This window comes from Acipenser ruthenus, chromosome 3 (genome assembly GCF_902713425.1).
Source record: "Acipenser ruthenus chromosome 3, fAciRut3.2 maternal haplotype, whole genome shotgun sequence".
Lineage (NCBI taxonomy): Eukaryota > Metazoa > Chordata > Actinopteri > Acipenseriformes > Acipenseridae > Acipenser > Acipenser ruthenus.
Window position 1 is genome coordinate 77546293 of NC_081191.1, and position 17202 is coordinate 77563494.

The window sequence follows — 17202 nt, forward strand, 5'->3', positions numbered from 1 at the left end:
CGGGTGTTTGTTAGCCCCTCTCTACGTCATTAACCTGACAGACTGCGCAGTGTTTTATGGGAAATCAAATGTAAGTATTCAAAAAAAGAAGCACAAGAGGAAAAGTAAGAAAATATGAAAATGCACAACGAACACTGAAGAAAAGGATATGCAACATCATGTTGTGTGCTTTCAATTATGCGGTTCAAGAAAGCTGTGGTGAACTTTTCTATCAGGTGCCATTCAGGAAATAATTAATTGGTCAATTTATAAACAGCAATGTTAGTTTATTTTCAAGATGGTTAATTTACGAACAGTATGGTTAATTTATTTTTAAGATGGTTACTAGTAAATATTTTTTGCATCCCCAATGCAATTGGCCAAACACAGAAAGGGAAGTGCTTATTTCCATATTGTAAACCGTAAGTGATCTGTCTGTACGACAATAAGGAGGACCCAAGGATGTCCTTTGCAGTGCCATTTAATCATGTCCCAACCATATACTGTTAATAAATTAACCATCTTAAAAATAAATTAACCGTACTGTTTATAAAGTAATTATTTCCCGAACGGCGGGACTTAGTTTTCCTTGAATTTTAACTTTCATTAAACTAAATTACCGTTTAGCATAACTGACCTCACGCTCTGTACAGCCAGTTTTGTAAACCTTACTCCCCCCTCCCCAAACATTTTATCGTAAAATACACCTAATGAGTAGTCTCTTTTTTCCGTTGCAAACATAGTGATCATTGCTATTTTGATTTCGTATTTTTGGTAACAAGGTTTTTATATGCACCAACAAAACCAGTTCACATTTGTACATTATGAAAATGTTAGTATACAGACCGTCACCTAAACCGTTCTTAATCCGTACAAGTTTAGAAGATATTTTGTTCAAAGTATATTTTCATCACGATCGACTGTCAAAAAGGGTCCATCAATCAATCAATATTTATTTTATATAGCGCCTTCATGGTGGACCACCATCATGAAGCGCTTTACAAGACAGCGAGGAACAATGCATACTACATTAAATACAGGGCTAGGATGTGAATTCTAACCATTGTGGATGCGTGCGTCAACATACAGAACCATACGAATAAGATGGAGTGAGTAGCAGCTAATAACACAGATACCAGTTGATTGGAAGCGAGCGACTGTGGGAGCTACACGCACTAGCTGGGAGAGAGATCCATAGAGTCGGGGCCATGAAACTAAAGCGCTCCCTGAGTGTGGTGCACTTTTGCTTGGCTATAACAAGCACGCCAGTCAGAGGACCTCAGTCAGCTTGCGTGCAGAGACATAGCGGGTCAGCAGGTTGGAGAGATACTCTGGACTTGTGTGATGAAAGGCCATGTAGGCAAGCATATTTTTTTAAAAGGTAGCCAATGCAGCTGGTTAAGACGAGGTAATGTGATCATGTGTTTTTTTTTTACATCTGGTAAGGATCCTTCCTAGCAGCGGCATTTTGAACCAGCTGCAATCGGTTTATGGCGCGTGACTGAAGACCACCATAGAGAGTTGCTGTAGTCGAGTCGAGAGGAGATGAATGCATAGTATAGATAATTCAATAAAACTCAAAGACGTTTCATACAACTTTTGTTGAATAATACAACCTCTTCGACTATGGAGAAGATTTCGTTATTTCTCTTTTTGTTTAATGACAGCTTACAAAACTGTTTGAATATAGAGCCAAAGGGCACCTTTTGATGTCTTTAGTTTTTTTTTTTTTTTTCTTTTCTTTTTCTGCTCTCTTCAAAGCATCGCAGTTGCCACCTTTTGGTCGGAGGTAAGTATCTTCTGAAATCTCATTTTTTGATGTGTGGAATTTCAAAAGGTTGGCTACTATGTTCCTGACCTCGTTAAAAGTACACAAATTATGCTAAAAACATAAATGATGCACTTTTAGATTAATTATATTTATGGTATGTCCTTTTGCGTGTTACCAGTACTGTAACTTCAAACACTCAATAGTAGACCATAAGGTACAAAAACAAAATGAAGACAGTCAAGCAGAAACACTTCAGCTAATGCCTTCAGGCCAAGTATATTCCGATCTATGCCATTATATTATGATCTCTGTGGCTTGAGCAAAACTTGAAGTAAAAATCACGTGATCATAGAAGCTTGAGCAGTTGCTTGGAGATAGGTTCCACAACACCACCGTTGCTAAGAGACTGCATGCAGTTTGATCCAGGTGTACAATTTTGTCACTGGCGAAGAGGAACAGCAGAGAGTGGCGTATTACAAACTTAACCATTATTTTTTAACGTTCGTCTTAAAATCTTGAGTCTGATACTGCAGGTAATCATGGCATAGATATAATAAATACATTCAGCACTTGATTTGTTTACAAACGCTGCTTAGTAAAGCACGTCTTGAAGTAACAACGTTGTTTCGTAATGCATTAATGCTTACTTTAGTTGCTGCTGTATGATGTGTAAAGTCATATTTCAACTTTGATTCAATTTATTTGATCAGTTCCCGTTTGGAGACTGTTGGCATACAGCGTGAACTTTGTAATTTAAGGTTTTGATTTTAGAAATGTGTATTTGATCTACAACTCTTGTAAAGTTACAATATATTAAATTGAAGATATATTGTTTTTTTAATCATTTTTTTATTTGCAGAATAGTTGTTTAATTGTCATAACCTTTCAGCAAAAGGACAGCGCTGGCTTACCATGAGTGATAGTGTTACCATGCACTGGCCTGGTACCTATTTTTTGTTTGTTGGTGTTTTTTGCTTTCCCTTTCAGGAGCCATGCCCCCTCCAGATACCATGTTCTGTGCCCAACAGATCAACATACCTACAGAACTGCCTGACATTCTGAAACAGTTTACTAAAGCTGCCATCAGAACCCAGCCTCATGATGTACTTCAGTGGTCGGCAGCGTAAGTGAAACCATCTTTCTAAGGCTTGCAAGCAAAATAGTTTTGTCAAGTTGTTGAACTAGTCTGTATAGAAGTTCACAATCTCAACCAGCCAGACTAATCATTGTATCTTCTTATTTTTAGGTTTTAGACTATATGGAATCAATAATACCATCAATGTTATGTTTGAAAAATAAAACTAAATGAGATATTTTCAGTCTGCCGTGATCATTTACAGGTATTTTTCAGCTTTGTCTTCTGGAGAAACCCTTCCTGTTAAGGAGAGGCTTGAAATGCCAAAAGCAACACAGAAAACAGACACTGGGCTTACACCTGGCCTTTTGAAGATTTTGCATAAACAGGTAGAACCCCTTCCTCTTATCTCCTTCTGGGATGGCATATCTCACTAGTGGGGGACAGAGTGAAGACTATCTTGCTGTATGTCATTTTAGAGTTTTGCAAAAAAAATCTAGAAAACGATGTGTGTAATTGTAATGAAACTAGCTAACTAAAGACATTGTTCTTAACAAAAGTTATTAAATCAAAGTAGCAGAGTCTAGGGGTATATGGAGGCACCCCATTTCTCTGTCTGCATGTCAAACTTACATCTTCATGTGCTACATTCAGTGGTTAGTCAGAACATAGTGATCAACTTTGTCATGTTCATGATGGCTCTAATTTTGAATGTACAAGAATGGCAGGGGATGAATGTCGCTGATATGCATGTTATTATTGGGAATCAAGTCATGAGTATTGACTCTCCAATAACGTGAACGATCCAACTTCTTGCACTCCTCTCTGTTTGTTCTAGCTTTCTCCCAAAGGGACTGTGGAGAAGGCAGAATTGGAACAGCGATGGAAAGAACTCTGTCTACCAAAGGAACAGCTTAACAGCATTATAGAGCTAGGAAACTTTGGCACCAATATTGTATGGATTGAATTCTTTGCTTTGGGCTGCAGTGCACTGAATGGGGTATGTACAGGGAGTTTATGAAATTAAAAGAGAATAATGTTGCCATCTTTGATTCCAGTGTAAATAATACATTTCCGATATTGCTTCAGCATAACTGCAAACTTAGTTTAAAAATGTTTCCTTTTGTTATTCAAAGCGGATCTATTCATTAGACTTAGATTTGTGCCAGTGTTGCTAGCAAAGTCCCATAGGTGTGCTGTCACTGCTTTTTATTGTATTTTTTTACACTCCAGACTGCTTTCATACTGTAATATACAGAAATGATTAAGGTTGAAGACTCAACTCAACATGCGTTTATTACTTATGTTTGTGTAACTAAGCAATACCCACAGGGTGCATTGTGTGTATGAGGAGACTACTGTTTTCTGAACAGCACAAATCATGTTTTTTCTGGAAGTCAGTTACGTGCTTTCTGCTTCAACCAAGTCAGTCACGTGGCTCGTCAGTTTGCTCATTGTGACATTTGGTGTGTTATCGCAAGATAACAGAACTTGGAAACCCAATGAAAGTGAATCTAAGAGCGATTTCACTTGCATATAGTTGTATGTTCATTTTTGTGTGAAAGAAGATTGCAGTCTATTTTTAATTCTAATCAAAACAAAATGAAACAATACCATGCACTTTAGCTTCATACAATATACAAAAATATACAGCAAAGTATTACAACATTAAGTGACTCTTATCAAATGTGCTATTTGGATTACATATACAAATGCATAGTTTAAGAAAATAATATTGGTATTGGATTAGTCAGAACAAATACCAAATGTTATTTTCTTGGGAGTATGATAAAATTCAGTTTCAGAAAGATAACATTATGAAAAAACTGTAAAGCAGAAGAAATTTTTACAGTGCAAAAAAACCCCATCACTGCTAGTCTCAGACACTAGATGGAGACGCGACTCCAGCAACAGCATGCAAGCACACTCAACTGCAATTTGTTCTTTAGGCCATGGTTATCTTTTAATGGGAAGTAAAAATTAGGAAAAAAGGCTAGGATGAAAGGTCAAAACAGTAGATCTAAACACAGTAATGTCACTCTGTCGCTCTTAATAGGGCTGGTGTTAAAGAAGGGTCCACGTTTGCATAGATGAAGCATTTATTTAGGGTGATTTAGGGTGTCTTCAGTTCTCGGTCACATAGGAGATTGTTTAGTCTGATCCAATTTGTATCAAATATTAAGAGTGTCTGTGTACCCAGAAGAGCTGACAGCTAGGAAGCAGGCAAAGATAAGAGGTCTTGTACATATGCAGTTGGAAAAAGTTGGTAAAATATTATTGAAGACCCTTTTCTGGCCTAGGTTAAACAATAATAATAATAAAAATAAATAAATAAATAAAAAATCCTAGTTGCTGGCTATTTCAAGTCTTTTTAAGGTAAGATTTTTTTTTTTTTTATCCAAACAAACGTCAATATCAATGGACAGTGTCTGCCACACACTACCTACATCTCATTCTATAAAATCATTGTTCCTACTTATTAAGCCTTGGTTTCATTTAGGCCATGGAGAGACTTCCAGAGAAGGGATCATTTACGTACAGTTACAATACCTTAAGCTCTGTAGCTGCCAATATTATTATAACTGACATTTTCTTCTGACGAAAAGGCCTGTGTTTTTTTAAACAGTTTTTGTTTTTATATAGAATTTAATTTATTAGGAGGGTTGCAAATGATGGAGTATGTGCAGTATAATAACGAAAGTTTATTCAGTTTTAAAAATAAGAGAAAGTGTTTTTTTTTTATACTGACTGGACAAATAATAGTGACCTGATATCAAACCCCACAATGCTTAGCTCTTGGGCACATTAATTAAGTGGAAACAGGTGTGTCTTGTCCAGTGTTGAAGTTTTCTATAAGGCATGCCACTTTGCACACACCTGAGGGCTCTGTCCATCAATTCCTATTTGTGACCGGAGTTGTACTTTTCAGTGGTGGTTTTCTGAAAATATTCCAATGTGATGTACATATTGATCAATGCAGCCTCTGCATTGACAGGCGAACCAGTTGCACAGGCTCCCAATATTTATTTATTTGTCAGGGACACATACAATAATAACATAAGTGTCATTTACATAACACAAGATGCATTATATTTTCAATTTAGCCAGTTGGCTAATTTCCATTGATAGTCCCTGCCCATTGTGCAGTCAGTGAGATTCTTCTGATCCTTCTTCCCATAGTTCCTGCTGAATAGTTGCACACAACTGTCACGCAGCTTATGTAGGATGCAACAATATTTAAGGGTAGTCTCACTACCATACTCGCTTGCCTATCATGTTTTTCTTGTGTTACAGACTATCACCACCTCTCTGAAGTGTGCATGTGAAATCCTTACAGCTGACCCAGAGGGAGGAGCAGCTCGCATTCCATTTGAAACATTTACGTTTCTCTTTACCTACCTGAACAAGTTTGATGGGGAGATGCCTCAGGACCAGATCGACAGCTATCTGAGTACCCTTAAGGAGGAAGCGTGAGTACTGTTCAACTTTGTTTTGCAAATTTTTATGGCTACAGTTGTAAGTTAATACAGGTAGGTGCGTTTTCAAGTACACAGTAGAGCTTGGGCAGGAAGATTGTTTTTACATCGTCAGTGCCTGCTCAGAACCACGACAGAAGGCTGGTTGTAATTTTGTGATTTAAGAATAGGGACTTTGATCCCTAACGGATAATAAGATAATTAATTTAGTATTTGGGAAATAAAAAAAATTAAAAAAAAAACTTATAATTTACACTGTATTGTGTAGTTACACAATATTAATGTTGTGCTTTAATGTTTGGTTTTGTGTGACACACAGGACAAAGCATGAAGGAATGATTAAAGTGTCAAATATCAACCGCAGAAAATAGAAGTCATAGGAAAGACATAAGAACTGAAAGAAGGAAGGAGATAAGAACTGAAAGCAAGCAAGGAAGAAGGCAGGATAAACAAAGCAGAGAAACCTAGATGAACTGCCTTTCTAATGTACAGCGGTTGTAAAGTAGAAATGTTCTTTAAATACATCAAATGTTAATCACATACTGTGGTATTTGTCTTTTATTGACGCTTGCTCATGTCATTTTGTGGTGTATTTTGCAATAGCTTTTCCTCATTCTTTTTGGCACCTGAGAAGTACAGCTAGGTTGAAGCCTATGCTGTCCCAAGTGTCACACTTTTGTAACCTCAAGGGTTTATTATTATAGTTCCTTGTTTGTTGACCGCCTAGATGCCTCACTGAATAGGTTGCAGCTAGTTGAAAAGGTCACTACATTGGCTTCCAGTAAAGCATTGTATTGATTTTAAAATGTTGCTCCATATTTGTAAGACTAACTGTGGTTTTGGTCCTGCCTATGTGCGTGAGACAGGCCCAAAAACCACGAGTCTGCCAATACTTCTTATAGTAATTCTTAATTATTTTTATTTTATTTAGCCTGTTACTAGCAAGTAGTTTAGGGAACGTTTTTAAGTTTGTGATATTTTTGTAAAGCATCCTGCAATGCTTATAAATGATGAATTCTATATAAATAAAATTTGTATGGCTTGGAGACCAGGTTATATTAATTTCCGTAGAGAAACACATGAATAAAATACATTAATAAAGTTTAAATTAACAAGACAAGGTAATAAAATAATAGTTTTAATCACATGTTCACAGAACAGACATTTGTCAATTAATCAGATTATAGACTGCAGATTGGTTTAATGGTGTAGACAGAAATGTGGCAAACAAAGACATAACAGAGAGCAATATCTTGTTATGCAAGTAAAATATATTGTGTTCAAGTTCAGTTTGTTGAAATACTGAACAATGAAGGTCACAAAGGATCTCTTGCTCTATGTACCACCTAGTGGCTATTTTTATAAAGTACAGCATCAGTGTACATTACTGGTTGATACAAATATTTAAAAAATAGTTCACCAATATTTTCTTTTCTCTTCTAACATTTTTTTTTTACTGCCACCCTTTGTGTCGAGACTCTTGTTCTTTGCAGGATATGCAAATAATTCAAATGCAACACTTTAGATTAATCGCTCCTCATACCAAAGCCGTATTGTAGCTCACATGGCCTGATTGCAGCAAGGCCACTGGATTGAGTTCGAACAACACATGAAGTAAGGTATCAGGAAGCAGCAACAACTTTTCATCTATAGTGTGGGATATCTGCATTTTCTAAATCGCAATATAAAATACATGCACATAAACAGAATCCATTTAACAGTAGAAAAGGGGGACCAGTTATAATATAGCTAGTGCTAATAAGATGTAAGCATTGGTTGCCACGCCTTTACCAGAATGTTACCACTAACATCCTGTATCTTCTTAAAAAAACAAGTTTGTTGATACATAGGGGCTTTGAAACATTAAGACAATTTCAGAAGCAGGATCTTAAGTCAGGAAGACAGTGAAAAGATGTTACACGTGTGGATAATTTAGTTCTGATTAGTGAGAAAGTAGGAACACAAGTGTAAAAATGTCTTCCATGACATGACAAGTTATTTTTGAGTGTTCTTTTTACGAACAAAATGTGCTGTTCAACAATTGCTGGAATAATTCCCACGTTTTCTTATTTTTTTTTTCCAGAAAGCAGCAATTTGGAATGGTGCAGCCATTAAACTTCACAGGACTAAACAGACCCAAACTGCCTGACTAACAAGAACATTGTTTCACCTGCTATCATGATGGGGTCTAGTTCAATTATTTAAACAGTGGCGGATCCCAGTAACGGCATCCTAAAATGCAAGATCTGTCTAAGAATATCTAAGTTGTAATTTGTCATCTTCTTATTGAGCTGCAATATGTTTTATATGAACACTTAAATGAACCTCAGTCAACCTTCTCACACAAAAAACAAAAAAAAGACCTTACTTGGAAGTATAATAGAAATTATATGTTAAAAAGATCAGTAATTCCTTTAAGAGGCATCAGAATCAAGGTAAAATAAATAGGCCTCTGGCTTAGGCGAGATAAATTTGCTTTCTTGCTTATCTTAGAAAGTGAATGAGCCCAACTCTGAAATCATGTATACTGTACCTGATGAAAAATGGTCTGTATCTATTGGGGCCTCAAAGAGTTTCAATGTGCTGTTTTATATTTGACTTGCTGGATTCTGTTGCTCCGGTATTGACTTGTTCCCTGGCTTTGAACTTGTCTGAAGAACCATAAATCCTGGAACACTTTTCATCTACCATCTACCATGCAATGTAACACGCCCAACTACTCTCGCTGTCTGTGTTAAGTAGGTGAGGCTGGCAGAGTTGAAAGTCACATTGTCACAAGAGGAAGGCTGTTCAGTCCCCGAATTTGGTATACTCAAAATTCAAAGCCAGGTAAAGGCAGATTTAAAGAAAAATGTTTACTCAGTCCACTCAGAATGATTGTCTACAATATAAAATAATAAGGGGATTTGTAAATCACATAAGCTACTTACTATTTAAATAAACAAACACAATACAGTCATAGAAAGATTTATAAATATGTTGTGCCAGGTGTGTTTTAATGCTAATTGAAGGGGTTGTAGGTATCCACTGACAGAAGGGAGAGAAACAGAAAAGCTGACATTGTAATGCCACACGGACGCCCGAGTGGCATTTACAGTATTTACTAATGCAGGTAGCCACCACCAGGGTAACAGCATAGGTATCCCCTATGAGGGGGTGAAGCATGTGTGACTGTATCAGCAATGGTACAGCACACAGGCGCATCTACACAAACTGGATTGTAAACAAAATAAAAATATAAAGGCAAAATAAAACACAGCTACAAAATAAAAGCTGCCAGCATAGTGCTGCTCCCACTACAGGAACCTTCACTGACAAATACACCCTTGGTATACTTTCAGTGGGATTTTAAATCCTCTGAGCTAGTTCTTATACTAAGCTGTTATTATGGCCCCAGTTGTACACATGGTGGGCACATAGTGAGGAGTACAAGGTTTGTTTTCTGGCAGTTTCCATCACCAAGATCACCACGGGTGTGTCAGCGGCTCCCTTTTATAGCGAGATTCTCCACTGGGATACACCCACCAGCCAGTTAGGGATCTGCAGCCACCCAAGCCCTGTAAACAAACAGTTCTCTGGCGGAGCGTTTGGCCCTTTCCTGTAGATGTACGCATACACCTGAGAAAGCAGAGAGGCTATGTTGAATCTTTTACAGGCCCTAATAACAAAGCTTTAACAAGTGAATTATTTAAATATCCCCTTTGGACACCAAATTATGTATTTCATATTCAAAATTACACAAAATATCACAAATTTAAATATCCCCTTTGGACACAAAATTATGTGTTTCAGATTCAAAATTACACAAAATATTGAAAAGTATCTTAAAAATATGAGTTTGATTTAAAAAATATATTACTTCAACTTTAACTCACTGGATTTTATTTTCACAGCTGCTCCATTTGCTGTGAATGTGATTAAGGTCATGAGATTGAGCCATGCTCCCTATGCTTTTAAATGTTGCACAAAATGATTGTGCATGTTGAAGCTGCACAATTATGGGAGGAATCAGGCGTGGAAGCTGCTTTAAATACAAGATGCTTTTGAAGCAATTACGGAACAGGATGTCATTTACAGTTTCTTCTTCTCTTCACTTAACCTACATTTTCTTCAATTTCAATTACCTGTTGAAATCATCCTAATGCTGCAGACTCCTGTTTCGAGCTGAGCTGTAGAAAACGTATTTACTCATTCAAGTGTTAATATCAGACAGCACAGAAAGTGGATGGTATTAAATACATAAAGCACTACATTATGTTCAAGAGCATTTAGTACTCTATGCATGGGAATTACCCTTCAGGCCTGAAAAATTATTTACCCTATATTTACCCTTTACTACTCAGCAATAAGTGCATTATTTTTGGGAGTTATTTAATATAATTTGCAAAAAATTGCATTTCTGTGCATTACATGGGAACATTATCCCTATCTCACTGCAGCATGTTTGTTAGAAACGGGTCCCTGGTGTTTTCTTTCTGGAAATCACCAACATAATCCTTTTATAATACCCCAAAGGGTTAATGTCCATGGATTACATATGTGCTTGAAGCAGCCTTCACCATATGGTGTGGATTCAATCATTAGAAATGGTTAGAGTGGGACATGTAGTGTAATAAGGGGAGTTTAAAATAACTAGATCACAACAAAGAGGCTGACAATCCCATAGCATGTGTTGTAGCAGCACTGCTGCCAGGGAGTGCTAGAAAATCATGCTCCTGTCAGGTTTACTAAGATAAGAACAGAGCGCTCTATTCAATGAGAGTGTATCAACCATTTTAAGAACAAGTCTAAGATTCTTATCGGGAAGTGAATTGCCCATACAAATATTTACTCTTCAATGAAGTTAAAAGAAAATAAGCACTTTTTAAAAAATATTTTCCGTATTTACTGAATTTAATAAAAGGAATTGCCAAATATCAGTGATCCAGAGCAGATCATCTGGTAATTGCACAACCATGTGGTGTACACAAAAGTCATGCATTGGTCCTGGTGAAACCGGCAGAGACTGCTTCAGCTCACCACATAAGTGTCCCCAACTGGCCAGGCACCAGACCGGAGCCTTTGTCCTCCAGGGTCCGCTAGCCTGCTGACTTCAGCTGTCGATGTCTTAGGTTTAAAGAGGCAATTGGCTGGGCAGGAGAATTGGAGGGGAGGGGGTGTGAAGGTTTTCTGACAGGGAATATCCTGTCTCTGCGGTCCTCCATAGGCTGATACCTGTATATTCTTACAGGTTCCGTTACTTTTATACAGTGGCTCATTGAGGACATGGGAAAAAATGTATTAAAAAAAAAATGTGTTATGTCTAGATGCTGAGAATTTATCTCATGATCTTGACAGCGGTTTGAAATTGAGATCCTGAGATAATTTATCTTGTGATCTCGACAAAACATGTTTCTATTTTTTTTTTTCACTGTCCTTAATGCGCCCCTGTACTTTTATAATATTTAGTTCCAGGAAATAAAAGGATTGCCACAGGGCTTACTGATCAGTGCAGGATACATCTTTGATTCACTTGAAAGTCTGCTGTCAGAGACATTGGAGTGGCTCACTGAATCAGTAGCGACTGATGAAACAAAAAGCCTTTTTGTTGGTATTTGTACTTTTTCAGGTCAAAGCATGGGTATCTCTGATATCTAATATGGCAGCTGCTTGTTTATACTGATGTTGGAAATCTGTAAGATACTTTGTTGCCAGGTAAACACAGTAGATTAAACTAAATCCCAGAAAATAATGCAGATGACTCATCAGAAAAAAGGACGAGCAGGCAGAATAGAGGTTGAAAGAGGCAGGCCAAACAAACCTGAGGTGCTAGGCGATCTCACAACTGCCAGTTGAGTGCTTCCATTTTCTGAAAAATTCAATAAAAAAAACAAAGCAATGTAGCTAATTACTGGACAAAGACATTGTGATAATTGACTTGGTCACAGTCAGATGGCACAAAGGCAATCAGAAAATCCCTACAGAATAAACTGCTTTTAGTAGTGCACTTATTTTATAAGCATGCTGTGCTCCAGTCAACAGGGCACTAGGGAGAAAATGTAGCTGATACAGAAGAACTAAAAAAATCAAAGCCAATTTTATTTGTTTTTGGGAGATTCAGACTTAGAAAAGAATAGGAATACTTAGGCTGGGTTTAAATCAAACTTTATAATGGATATGGTAATTTTGATTTACTCCAGGCCAAAGACTGCCATCATTATTCACCTAAATTGAAGGGCTTTCAATTCAACAGTTGGACAGTTTGCAACGGTGTAATCAGTTGTGAAAAGAGCTGTTACAGTATCCATGAAACATAAGACAATTGGTTTTAATGTTAATGTGAAACTTCAAAAGAAGTACTATGGTGAAATGAATCATACCCTTAATATTCAGTGCGATAATGCAATTTTAATTTGGAAATATCAGAGAAAAAAATATATACCAAGCAGTTAAAATCATACATCAGTACCAGTAAATGTTAAATTGAAATATATTAAGCTGATCAGATAAATTAAATGAAACTATTTTCAACAATATATTTTTCAGATCTGTCGAAAGGGATTTATAGATGACTGCACCTGGTTTCCCGACATGATAATGCTGTGCTACAAACACATGCTGGGAGAAACATGAATAGGGAGTCCCTGTCCCTCATTTACTGTAAATGACAGTACAATTAAAATGTCTTATTTATATGAAAAGTGATTGCAAAGACATAGCACATAAGTACTACTCACCTTCCTGCACCCCTGTAATGGTAGGATCCAAAAGAACACAAAGTGCTGGGACACCGGAAGTTCCAACACGGGTTTGTGGATAGTGTATATATCCAGTTACTGCATGTTTTTTTCTTTATTTTTCTTCAACTTTTCCAGCTAATGTTTCACGTGATAACTCATAAACGAGTTGATAAAATGTATTGTGCTTACATGTAGGCAGAGGGTATTTTGAGCACCTATCATTGGGTGTTGTAGCCTCAAGGGAAAGCTGAAGGGGAGGTTGTATATTGATGCAGCTTATTGTCAATATTGGACTTACCGTGGCACACAGTGTGGTCTTGTATCAAGAAGGCCCTCTACTCACTCACATGAGATCTGATTCCTGTGACTGCAGGAATACCAGCGGTCAAGAGAGAAAATAGGAAGAATGGGTAGACAGATTTGTAAAGTTTACCGATTGAGCTATGAGGGATGCTTATATGGTGCTTTTCTGTCCCAGCAAGCACAGATTTTTCAGGTGAGTTTCCAGTTCCATCAGCTCTATATGTACCATGCCTTATGGGACTCTGATGGTTTCCAAATTTCTGGGTCATCAAGTTTGCAATCAGAGCAAATAAAGGTTTGTATCAATCTAAAAAGGTTAGGTGTAATATAATCATTTAATGTTAACAAGCTTTTCAATTCATAGTTTTCATATCATCTGAGCACAGCACAAGTTTTTTCTATCTTTACCCACCTGCCATTATGTCCTAAGCAAGTCCAGACATCTGTTTTTTTTTTTCTGATTTGTGAGATGCTGCTCTTCATTGTAGAAAAAAAAAAACCTAACTCACTTGAAGTACAAAGAGTCCGCCTTGAGTAAAAAAGAATGATGTCATTAAGTGCAGTCTATTTTTGGGGCCCTCCCAGTCTGTACTGTACCTTCAGTTTGAAGCCTTGGAAGATGAATGGCTCCTTTAAGAGACCTTTCCTACTTCTATCAGACTTCATGACCAGGATGTTCAAAGTACTATTATAGCTGTAGGTGGTGGCTCAAACTTTTACTAGTGATTAACACATGGGTGTGCTAAAGGTATATACAGTACACTGTAGGGCCAACAGCCTGGGTCAGACACCATCACATATGTAAAATCTACAGGGATTTCATTTAGCAAGACTGATGACTAATAAAACCCCTGTTGGAAATTAAGCCGCTTATATCCCCAGAATCTAATTAGCTTATGAGTTGCTATGTTGTGTGTAGGGTGTCTCTTATTGTTTGAGAGGTGCTATTTCATGCCGTGTGGGAAAACATGTGCTGAATTCTGTCTGAGATGTCTCTTATAATAAGAGTTTTGTTGTTTTATTAACTCTAATTCTGCTGTGTGTTTTATGCACCCGGTCGTGATTTCCGACATGTTATTTATAATAAGGATGTCCATATTAATGTCTTATCACAACTGGATCAGCAGTTCTAGATATATGTAAAAAAAAGAAAATAAATAATAATACACGCGGGACGTATAATACAATACACAGAAGGACAGACTCCTCCATAATCCCCAGATTAAGACAACTTTGTACAACAATAAAAGGATGCCCTCATCAAAAGCCTTTTAATAGTCACAATAACATAAATTATAGGTGATACAGATATTCAAAACTGCTGAAAAACTAGGTTTGTTTTTTTCTTATTAAAAAAAATAGACTCAAATGTAATAAAAGTAAATGCATAAATAAACATGAGTTCTCTGGGAGATGCAACTAAATTCCCATGTATACATGTATCAGTATTGAGAACTGCTTGTTCTATTGTAGCCTCGCTAAGAGGCTGAAAAGAAAGAAACAGTAGTGTAATAAAAGGTTGATTTTTAAACAAACAAACGTGAATAAAATGTCTGACAGAATCTTTTTTTTCTAGCTAACAACAGTGTAATTTATACTGATTGGATACTGTATTATGTCGGCCCATCTCAAGTACAAGTCGGGCCATTGTAAAAGGAAAATAAAAAAATATAAAGAAATTCAAGTCAAGCGGCAGCAAGGAGCTCTGCATGTCGCGAGTTCGAGTCCAGGCTATTCCTTTGCTGACCGAAGACGAGAGCTACCAGGGGGCGACGCTCAATTGGCCGAGCGCCGCCCGGGGGGAGGGAGGGCTAGGTCGGCCAGGGTGTCCTCGGCTCATCGCCCAGCAGCGACCCCTGTAGTCTGGCCGGGCGCCTGCGGGCTTGCCTGTAAGATGCCCGAGAGCAGCGTTGTCCTCCGACTCTTGGGTGGCTGCATGGTGTCCACAGTGTGAAAAAAAGCGGTCGGCTGACGGCACACGCTTCGGAGGACAGTGTGTGTTCGTCTTCGCCCACCCGAGTCCGCGCAGGGGTGGTAGCGGTGAACTGAGCATAATAAAACAATTGGCCATTCCAAACTGGGAGAAAATAATAAAAAATAATTGGCAACGACTAAATTTATAAAAAGAAAAAATCTATATGTTAAATTAATATTAAATAGCTATGCAATTGCATATTAAGTTAATGTAATTTAATAGATATTCAATTGCATATTAAATTTACATTAAATTATTCCTTGTTACTTTCCATCAACATTTAAATCAGATTAATATGCAATTGCATATCTATTTCAGATTAATTTATGCCACGCAATATAAAGCGTTACCGATTATTATTATTTATTTATTTTTTTTAATGCGACATCTAAGGGTTAGCTGTCTGATAGGCTAATCAATAGCCTGTCCCTCTTTACATTCCACCGAAGAAAACGTGCATCATCTTTTAAAGTTTTACTGGAGACTTTTCTTAAAGTGAGTAGGCTACTATTAATCGAAAATGAAGTCGAGATTGTGTGTATTAAAGTAAGACGAACCACCACACCAACGGTCTCAATAGGTATCTGCAACAAATTAAATGTTTGGAAGTACGGCAGGAACGGCAGCATATGAGGGACACATCAGAACCGCATAACCCAAGGGTTAGCGGTGTGAGCTTACACCCTCAAGGACCCTTGTGCCTAATGAAGGCAGGGCAGGATCTACCATATTAAGGTGGTAGAACCTAGAGAAAGTATGCGCCGTAGCCCAGCTAGCCGCAGTACAAATATCGGACAGCAAGGCCCCATTGAAGAGAGCCCAAGATGTAGCCAACCCTCTGGAGTGTGCGGCTACCCTCCCCATGGGGGCAAGCCAGCACCATCATACGCAGTCAAGACTGTGTCCACAATCCAATGTAATAGACGCTGCTTTGAGAGGGGCTGTCCTAGGGTCCATGTCCTGTGACAGAAAAAGAGCTGGTCAGACTGATGCAGAGCTCTTGTCCTATCCACGTAGCATCTCAATGCCCACACTGGGCAGAGGAAATTTAATCTCTCATCCTCCATTGAAGCAAACGGGGGTGGATGGAAGGACTCCAGTTCCACAGACTGATTAATGTGGAAGGCTGTGATCACCTTGGGGAGGAAAGCAGGGTTGGTGCGCAGAGACACCCTGCTGCCATCCTCCCAAATACGCATGCAGGAGCTGTGCACGGACAGCGCCTGCATCTCACTGACCCGCTTAGCAGAGGTGATAGCCATGAGGAAGGCTGTCTTTATAGACAGATACTTCAACTCTTTGGGGTATTATTATTATTATTTATTTATTAGCAGACGCCCTTATATAGGTATATGGTCTCAAACTGGGCCTTCGTGAGAGCCTCGAGTACAATATCAAGGCTCCATTCGGGGAGAACAGTCCTCCTGGGAGGGCGTAATCGCCAAGCACCTTTAAGAAATCGGGTAGCCAAGAAATGCACACCTGGAGACACCAAATCTATGGGGGCATGGTATGCAGAAATAGCCACTAAATACACCTTCAAAGTGGAAGGTGACCTACCAGCATCAAGCAGTTCTTGTAGAAACTGTAAGATAACTGGCATAGGGCAAGAGATTGGGTCATGGCTTCTAGCCAGACACCAAGCTTGAAAATACCTCCACTTGTAGGTGTACAAAGGACCTTTTTCGAGAAAGGCCGGGAGCAGCGGTATAGGCGGGAACGCGTACAAAAATGCTTTGGGCCATTTGTGTGTTAGGGTGTCGATGCCAAGTCGAAGAGATCAACCTGCATCCTCCCGAATCATTCCCAAATGCGCTCCACTACCTGAGTGTGGAGTTGCCACTCTGACGGAAGGGGACCCTCCCTCGAGAGGAGGTCCGCTGCCCAGTTCACCGCTCCGAGAA

At 38.3% G+C, this 17202-nt stretch overlaps 1 protein-coding gene across 3 annotated transcripts; it reads left to right on the forward strand.

The window, feature by feature from the left end:
* The first annotated feature begins 1075 nt into the window (after positions 1–1075).
* ropn1l (rhophilin associated tail protein 1-like) lies at positions 1076–9278 on the forward strand. Of its 3 annotated transcripts, none has more exons than XM_034920925.2 (6): positions 1076–1768; positions 2738–2873; positions 3091–3214; positions 3664–3825; positions 6120–6295; positions 8385–9278. In XM_034920925.2, the coding sequence occupies exons 2-6, from the start codon at positions 2743–2745 to the stop codon at positions 8452–8454; spliced, it is 663 nt and encodes a 220-aa protein (XP_034776816.2). In that variant the 5' UTR covers positions 1076–1768; positions 2738–2742; the 3' UTR covers positions 8455–9278. The 3 variants fall into 3 exon arrangements, with proteins under 3 accessions (XP_034776816.2, XP_033848203.3, XP_033848204.3); XM_033992312.3 differs by lacking the exon at positions 1076–1768 and adding an exon at positions 1788–2283; XM_033992313.3 differs by lacking the exons at positions 1076–1768; positions 8385–9278 and adding exons at positions 1790–2283; positions 6621–7214.
* Positions 9279–17202: the final 7924 nt, after the last annotated feature.